The sequence below is a fragment of the Chelmon rostratus genome, chromosome 21 (assembly GCF_017976325.1).
Source record: "Chelmon rostratus isolate fCheRos1 chromosome 21, fCheRos1.pri, whole genome shotgun sequence".
NCBI lineage: Eukaryota > Metazoa > Chordata > Actinopteri > Chaetodontiformes > Chaetodontidae > Chelmon > Chelmon rostratus.
This window is the reverse complement of record NC_055678.1, coordinates 13,497,394-13,506,809: the sequence shown is the minus strand read 5'-3', so window position 1 is coordinate 13,506,809 and position 9,416 is coordinate 13,497,394. Positions and strand designations below refer to the sequence as shown.

The 9,416-nt window shown below is 41.3% G+C and overlaps 1 protein-coding gene across 1 annotated transcript; it reads right to left on the bottom strand.

Annotated features, from left to right (window-relative positions):
- Nucleotides 1-783: 783 nt before the first annotated feature.
- On the bottom strand, nucleotides 784-5,156 carry LOC121625308 (glucagon receptor-like). Its single transcript, XM_041963394.1, has 13 exons — nucleotides 5,097-5,156; nucleotides 4,886-4,988; nucleotides 4,682-4,789; nucleotides 4,235-4,356; nucleotides 3,374-3,480; nucleotides 2,795-2,951; nucleotides 2,468-2,627; nucleotides 2,124-2,184; nucleotides 1,948-2,017; nucleotides 1,717-1,808; nucleotides 1,347-1,485; nucleotides 1,172-1,213; nucleotides 784-855 (listed from the first exon to the last, which is right to left on the bottom strand). Exons 1-13 carry the CDS (start codon nucleotides 5,154-5,156, stop codon nucleotides 784-786), a joined length of 1,293 nt encoding a protein of 430 aa, XP_041819328.1.
- Between the last annotated feature and the right edge of the window lie 4,260 nt (nucleotides 5,157-9,416).

Genomic DNA, 9,416 nt, shown 5'->3' with positions numbered 1-9,416 from the left:
CTTTAAATTACCACCAAATATATGTTGTAAAGAAGACACTGCATATAGTTGTAGTGTAAATTAACTTTACAGATTGAAATTTACCTTTTCTAGGACTTGACTTCCTGTTTTTGTTTACCAGCCTACAGCTCATTCTGTCCATCTCTCATTGTCAAGTGTTATAGGCTAGTAATCAGCACATGCACTACTTTCTCAGACAGTTAATTACCAGCTCTGCAAGACTTATACATTGCTTCCATCACACATTAAAAGAGTCAATATGATCAGATAAAACTTTTAATTTTTATAGTCCATTTGTATTATTTACTTAAAGATGTCTTAAGTCTTAAATGACAACAATCACTTCTTCACATATTCACAATTTTACAACTTACATAATAACAACTACTTATTCACAAATTTACATATTCACAGTAAACCACATATACTATTCAAGTGTACAGTGAATGCAAGAATTCAGTCTGAATCTATAGCATGTGGGAGTAACTCCACAGGATCTTGAAGATGAATTACGAAGGACACCTGCATTGCCACAGAAGATTGTCTAGTGTTATTCTGATCCTCACACTGCAGAGTGTTGTCTCTGTCTTCTACTGATGGACAGTGCAGCAAAGAATTATCAGGCTGTGGTGAAGTTGGCTGAACTTGGCGTCTGAAAATCAGCGAACTCTCCGGAGTGGGTGAACCGTCAGGCATTGCCCTCGTCGTTGTGGCAGAGGATCTGTTGCGCTCTGGCACTGTGGCGATGGAAAAAGTGTCTACTCGAGAATCAAGGACGGCTAGTCACTGTCCACAGCATGCGATCTCAGCCTCTATCCTCCAGCTGCGTAGCTTCCTCCTCAGCTCTGTCCTCACCTGCAGTGCAGAGTGGAGGTGAGCCATTTCAAAGTTAATGTGCCATTTCACGCACCCTTTTTGGGAAGTTTTCCAGGCTCACATGACTGGAAAGTCATCCACCTTGGAATCAAGTCCCCTCCTGACAACCCTACATGGGCTTCTGATGAAGATGAATACACCATCATCAGGACTAATAACAATGTTTTAATATGATTTAAGCTAAATTTTCCAATTTTACACCCATGCTGACACATGTATGTTGTCTCTCAGATACTGTGACTGGTACAAATGGCAAATCAGTAAAAATGATATAAGAATATAAGATGAAACAAACCTCTTTATTGGCATAGCAGTAGAGCACAGCCACCAGAAAGCCCTGTAGAAAGGCCATATTTTAAGAAATGTGCATTTCAGTTAAATAACATGTACTTTTTTGTCATACAGGAACACATTAGATAATGTTTAGACATTTACAGCAAGCGGTCACTCCCTGTTCCAACTGGACTTGCCTGAAATGAATTGAGAAAAAGGGTGAAGAAGACTTTAATGTAGCGCAGGATGCCTGTTGTCTGCTCATCTGTAGCAAAGATGAAGATGATTTCATGAATCCCAAACAGAGGGATGAGAGTAAGGGTCGCTTTGGCAAGCCTAAGAGGACGAATCAAACAGCAGAGCAATCTGTCAAAACACCATACATTCACACTCCAAGCAAATATTGTTTTTTCTCAGCATTTATTTTTCTGGCTACGCCTTTGTTCCCTCTTCTACTACCAGGCCATCACTGCTTTTCTGCCACAGCCAGAGTCATGGAATTGGCTTGAAAATCAAATGGAAGAGTCAAATCAATCAAATTTATCATCACTGAAAAATACAACTTGCCGAAGTTTGTAATCAGGGTATCCACTGCGGTTGTTGGCCCGTAATTTGGAAAGAATGACCTTCAGGATCTTCATGAAAATCAGAAAGTTGATCTGTTGATCAGGAAATCAAAAATATCAATTGTTGTATCTTGTGCAAAAATATCATATATCATTTATCATACAGAGTACAATATGTCAGATGATGGCAAGGTATGCAGCTAAACACTGTCTTCACTATTTGCATCCTTACTAGTGAAGCAAAAAGAATCGGGAAACGGATTATCCACCAGTAGTTCATGTTCTCATTCACGGCCCAACACCTGAGAAGACAATAAAGTACCATTTCTCCACTGTGTAATCTGAATCAGTGGGGTCAGGAGGTCTACACATGATGTGATCACTTCACACACATGCACACACACTTACTCTTTGTTTTCTTTAAATAGCTTCATCACTACCCAGGGAACCACAAATAGAAGTGGAGTTCCTAAGATGAGGACATTAAAGATTGGTGTGAAATGTTTGTTTCCATGGCATCCATGGAGGAAACGTACATTAGTGTTGCAGTTGTTGTTAACAGGTGCACTCGAGAGGGGCAGAGGGATGACAGAGAGAAGTGTCCATTGTTGAAATGTGTCTGCATTTCAGATGTGAGCTCTCTGTAGTGAGGTGCTCGTAGGTGAAGTGGATTTAGCTTTAAAGAATGCTGAAAGGGGAAATGTCTCCTACAATTCAAGGTAATGAGACGCAGAAAAATTGATGGAACTTACCCCAGCCAAGACAGATGTAAGGTAAGTATTTGTTGTTGTCGATGAACACTGAGGCAATAAGCACAGAGTGTAAATAAACTGCCTCTCCGAAGAACCAATAGTGATTGGCCAGGACGCAGTACTGCATCAACACCTGTGCTACCCTGCAGCCAATAGCAGCCTATGGACAAAATGGACAGAGAAAATCCATATTGCATACTGCAGGGCTAATGTTTAAACTTGCCTCACTACTGTGTCTGAATGTTTTTTTTACGTATATACACTTTCAGTGGTGAATTACAACAAATAAACAACAGCAAACCATCATCAGTAGATTTCAGGATCTACCTGGTGAGTGAGCATCTCTCTCACATCGGTCTGTTTTCTGATCTCTCGTCCCCAGTGGCGTTCCAGCATGGTGTCCTTAACAATGACGGACACAGCTCGCAGGATGAGGGACAGGAAGAGGTTGGCATGAATGTAATTCCTGGTGCAATGCAGTTTCCTGTGAGGGGACATTAAAGTACCAAGAATTTGAATTTTGCTTTAAATATCTATTTATTTTTATAGCATCTCTGTTCTTAATTTTTTTTGGTTTCCTTCTTTTTCATCAGACCTGCAAAAGCACTTAATATGCAAAGACTTTTTCTTTCTTTTTTCATTTATCATCATTGTTCGATCACCCTGTAATCACTTTGCTTTCTTCTGAATCATTGTGCACACTAAATGTTGTAAAAATCACTCCCACACCACTGCAAAAGTAGAATCTGTCAATTCCATTCAATATTTGCTTACATAATGCAATCTTCTGTGCCTGTAGTAGTACTGGATTGCTATAAACACAGAAGAGCTTGACAATTGTCTGGTATCTCATTTGTATTTAGAACTGCTGTTGCACCGTCTTATCTGAGCTGTTGGACAGCTTACCTAAAGCTCAGAAGAATGATAAGAGCCGTGGTGAGCGTGAGGAGGGACAGGGAGTAGCCGACAGTGTACAACATCCTGAAGCTCACCATCAGTTGTTTGAACCACAGCTGTAAAGACATTCACATTTGGAAGTACATACGTAACTAGTAACTAAAGCTGTCAAACAAATGCTAAGGATTAAATAGTACAAAATTTTTAGAAGCATAAAGTTGCATAAAATGTGAGTACAAGCACTTGAGTGATTAGCTACATTCCACCAATGAATCAACACCAGTGACCTTTTGAATGTCAGACTTTATAAATGACTTAATCAGCTATTGTACCTCATGGAGCCATTTTGTTTTTTCACATAACATTCATGTGTTTCATGAAAGACATGACTGTCATTGGGAACATTTGTCGTGGGAAAGAGAGAGAGGTGAGAGCTGAAAGTCACAAACCCATCCGATCTCTCCTCCGTTAAAACACTCACAATTTTGCAGACAGAAAGCCTTGAGTGATGGTATTCTGATAGCATTTTGCCCTACAGTACACGTAATATGTGGGCTTCCACTGTGCACGGGAACTTGGAGATCTGGTATAGTTTTAGACTCAAACTTAATTTTCTCAAAACATTTAAGTGCTCCAGAGCACTTCTCTCCTGTCAGAGTGAACAACGCTCACTGTAGCTCAATTTTCCCAGGATTCAGCTGAAAACCTCCAGTTTGTTAAAACAGAAATGAAACTACAAACTCTGAGCACATTTCCTCCATGTTATCCCTCCAGCATTGGTTACCTGTGGCCTTATTCGAACTCCTCATGTTAATATAATGACCTGTATCTGACAAGAAACAACCCAGCAGTGCCTTTTGGTCGCCCCACCTCCTGAGATGTGACCTCTTCTTCCTCCTCACACTGGGTCATGTCTCGCCACACCTGCCCACTGTCCTCTCTCTCCCACAGGCCATCAGAGCCACACCGCCGACGCACAACACCCTGGGACACTGCGGGAGAAATGGTCATTACCTGCTCATTCCTCAGTGAACTCACATGGGGTTGAAAGCAGTAGCGATGTACACCGGGCAGGAAACAGGTTAATACCCCGGGTAGGTTGCTAGTCCACAAAGACACATGCACAATCATGCACAATGACCGAATAGCCCATACATGCAAAATAATCCAATCAGGTTTCATAAACATTGTAATTTGCATACTTGCTGAAAGTTAGATGAGATTACTTTTATGGTGAATATGAAGCTAGAGCCAGTAGGACTGTAAAAGGGTGGGGGAGGGCGTAGTGGTACATAACACACTAAAAGCGTGACTTACCTTTGTCATACCAGGGCAGGTAGAAAGGGCATGAGATGTTGACCACAGAGCTGGCAGGAGTGTCTGGCCAGCAGGCGTATCTGTCAAATGTCCTGTTACAGAACAAGCCTGCAAGAAAGGCAAACAACGAGAAACCGGAAAGATATTCCACATCTTCACTTTTGCATGATGACTCGATACTAACCGAATGGCGTTTGTCCTTACCTTGGAGGAGCGGCTCATTTTCTATCATTCTGGCACATTCTTCTTTATACTGGACCCACTTCTGATAAGTCTCCTCTAAGACTTTCCCACTGGTCGTCTCTATCTGCAAGGACATTGATGTAAAAACACTTTCGCTTCCTTTGGTTGGAAGAAGCATCTGAAGATAAAAAGTTCTGATGCCGAGTTACTCGAAAAGTCATCGAAGACTAACCTGAGGCAGTTTGAGAGAGAGCAGGCAGATCAAAGCCATGATGTTGTGTGTCCTGTTCATGAGTGCGGACTTGTTCTGTCTGATCAGGAAGGCTGAGAGGAGGAAAAACACGACGACTCTGACTGCTGAAAGAGCAAACCATGTGTTGAGCTGATTAAGTGCTGCCCATCGTTCATGCTGTAGCTGAAAGACGTTTTCAGGACTGTGTATCCATCCGTCAATTGATCTGCATTGTCAATAAAATAGCGTGGGCTATTCCAAAAATTTCAAAATGGACTGCAGCCTTTGAGTGATAAAAACTTAAATTGCTGTAGTTCGTGAATGCTGCTTCCTGCATACTCACGACGAAGAAAGACTTCAAACATAAAGATAAATTGGTGGCTGTTGCCCAGCGACCAATCATGTTGCGAGGATATGAATTATCATCCAATTTCAACTCTGTTCCTGCCACAAGCACTAAGCTTTTTAAAGCAAATCTTAGGTCTACATATTTTCAAGCCACTTTACCGGCTTTCACAAAACTTCTCTAATAGCATTAAACTTGAAGAGCCTGTTCTTATTTTTTCTGGCCTTTCCCTTATTTCCTCTCTCATGACCACGTATACACACTGGTATCAGGTCACCATCACTGATGGGGTTGTGCACTAAGCTGAGAATCAGGTTACTTAATTATTATAATCATTTAAATTTCCTCTTTGAAATTTTCTTTAATTTTCTCCTAGTTGTACGGTAGAGACATGCACTAGTGTCTGATTTCTAGAAAAGTCTGCAAAATGTGTCTGGTTTCAACAATTTTGATAAAAATGAGCCAAAAGAAATCTTTTCAAAGACATGAATGTTTTCAGACTATATTTTTTCATATTTTTGATCTAATGTAAATACCATATGCAAATTTACAACCCATCTTTTTGTGACTGATGAAGCCAAACAGTGCATTAATACAGTCTCCTCCTCAAACGATTGAAATTATAACAATTGATAAGTGCCCATTTTCCTTATATTCATTTTTATTGATCTATTTTGAAATTCCCTTGGCCTGTTATCGGGAATTACTTGATTCTCTAAATATAGTTGAGAGATCTGTCTCCTTCAGGGCAGGCTGTCGTCAGTCAAATTGAAGGGCTCTGGTGACTGTGTTTAACCATGGACATCTGGTTCTGGTGAAGGTCTTGCCAGTTCCTTCTGATCACCTGCTGCCCCGTTAGGGCTATGAGTAATGTGTGATTCTGAAGACAGTAATGTTGTTGACAAATATTTTAGGCTGGCAGTGTGGCCTATAGCGGTGCTGCGTCCCCAGATGAGGTCCTGATATAATGGAAGCCCATTTGTTGGCAAAGTGATCTCAGGCGGCCACGTGTCCACGTTGTCTGTGACGGCTGCACCTCAGGCTCAGCGCAGCCTGCATCCGTGTGTCAACGAGCTGCCAAAGCAGACCTGCTGTCTCTCTCCTGGTAGGTGGCATTTGACAGTCATTGCCTGTGGCAGCTCCAGGAAGGAGAGCACGTTGGGTCTAATTTCTTGAAAATCCAGGAGCTGCCCCATGTGGAGGTCTCCCCTGCTTTGTTTGACATGATGGCAGGGGGCATAATGTCACCTACCCTATTGGGGAAGAAAAAGTCTACTTGCCATGAACAATTTGAGGGCTTTACACGGCCTCCTTTCCCTCCCATTTCTCTCACCTAAAGCTTATATCCCTCCTCAACTCCACCCGAGATCAGATTGATCCTCGACTGTTTAGATTCCAAACAACTCAACCTCACAAGTGTGACCCAAGAGCAAAGTTGAAACTCTGTTGTCCAGCCAGGACAGAACTGGGCTTACAGAAACAGCAGCTGTGATGTGACTCACATGCCATTCCAGGTCTACTTGCCTCCCGTCTTGCTGTGAGTTGGTGCATTTCAGACCACTTATGTATAGGCTCAACAGGACTCCAGGCCACATGACATAGTAAAGGAACACATTTTAAATTAGCTTCTCAAACTTATGATTTAGACCTAGTATATTCTATTATTTTGCAAGTAATGTAAGGCATTATAAAACCATAAAGAGAAAGAAAATGAAAAAGCATGAATATCACAGCAGAGCATGTAGCACAAGCAGATGAGCAGGGTATGAAAGCCACCATAGCCAGCTTACATCACAACTTAGACGGTTTTAACTGATGTAGGTTTATAGTTCCAGGCTTCTTTCAGCACTTCAAATCCATATCTGCCCAAAAGTCGGCTATGATGACAATGATTATCTTTTTTCTGTTATATACACGTCTTTTTTTTCTAATCCCTATATGCTTGAGTCCAAATAGGGAGAATTAGTGGCAAAATATTTTTAATGGCCATCAAAATGTATGTGCATCAGCCGAAAAAAAATAAAACAACTTCTTACATCGTTAATCAGGCTTCTTCATCTTACTTGCAGAATGTTGAGGTTTCACATGTCTCTTAAAAATGTAGGCTGCAGTGCGTTTTTTTTCTTTTTTGGATAAAACCCCCTTCATTTTCTTTTAAAACAGTTTAAAACAGTTCTAGTGGGCTACTATTGTAATCAAATAAAGGAAAGCATGTCACTCACAAATTGGCGGTCCTTTGCTCTCAGGGATGCGGTGTGCAGATGCTCCGTCCTGAACGCAGCTGCAGCTGAAGCTGCGCGGAGCAGCCTGCGTGGCTGTGACGCTCCGCCCAGCACGGAATCACTTTGAATCCATCGATTCATCCGCTGGCATTCATCGCTATTGTGCGTGCGTATTGAACAAATGCAGAACCAAGCGTCTCTTCGTTACAAACAGCCTGCTGTCGCTATTAGAGTCCTCTAAAACTACCAGTAGGTGCTGCGTTTTCGCTCCCTTTGGATCCCTGTATCGATTAGACGGACATGGAATAAGCCATTGATAAAGGGATCAATTTTGTTTTTTTCCTTGTCAAGCACGAGCGTAGAGGGATGCCTCCAAATGCACGCTTTGAATGAGCAAAAGACACATTTAGTTTAGAAAGGAAAAGGCCATTAAAGCCAATCCTTTTTTTACAAGTGGATTTATGTTCGGCTCACAGGCTTTTACTCTCAATCAAAGTGACTGCATGGAAATCATTATAATATCTATAATTGATTATATAATTATTAATTAAGGAAAAAACACCCCATCATCCAGGTGTAGCATCCTCCTTGTCATCACTGTACACAAACCACTCGGTGGAATTCAAGCAGACTCATGGCAAATGTATGTCAAGATGGTTTAAGCTCTGCAGGAGCTGAATCAAGATGAGATGAAGTGTGATCTTGTAAGATTCACACAAAGTATTCGAAAGAAAAGGATGGTTAAATGAATTAGGATTAGGAAGTGAAACCTCCGGTCTCCCCCAGACTCTCTCTCTCTGCTCCTGTGAGTCTGTGTGGTGTATGATGGCCTGAGTGGAGACAGGTGTGCCGGAGCCCTGAGCAGCGCTTCATCCTATCCTATGTTTTCAGCCCTTTTCCTTGTTAACATTTGCTCATTGCCTGTTACATGCAACTAATCCTATTTCGTCTGTATCGTCTGCTGGGCTCCTGCTCAGTCCAGCATCTTCCTGGGTTCTGCTGTGGACTTTGACTTCAGTATCAGAATGTCAAATGGTATCGAAGAGGTGATCTTACTCAAATGTACATGCATCCTCTCCCTCTTTTCTCCCTTTTTTTCTGTTTTACCCAAATACTCAGGTTTAGGGTTCAGGTATCCACTGGTGTGGATAATCCTAGATCTAATGTATATGTACTGGATATCCATAAGACTCTGACTTTCTCTGTTTTTAACCTACAGTATACCAGGGGTTCTAAAACTTGTCAAAATAATATTTAATCAACATAACAGACAGGGCTCATATTTTTCTCAGACTCAGACATTTTCCTACAACTACATTTGCACCAGTTGTAGAAGCTGTGTGTGAGAGGAAAAGAGACACATTCTGTCTCTGCAACTTACGAGCTTCCTGCAAATTCACCCGTCAAGCAACGTCATTAATGTCACCATGACAACAGGGTGATACATTAATACGACATTCATCTGGGGACAGGATCGCTGTGAATGATCTCCAGCTGTATATTTAATGTCACCTAACAATTCATTGGCCAATAGAACATGTACTTCCAAATAGAAAATGTTAGACATGATAACATACTGTAGCCCATCATTGTTTGATATTTACACTTTTTCACAACCTCTTTTTATGAGTGTGAGAAACCAAAAAATCCTCACTGGATCCATTATTACTAAACAAATTCTGATCTGTCACATCTGTCACAGGTTTTCAGGAGCTTTAGGTTACTGGAATATTTAATATCCATTAAATATCC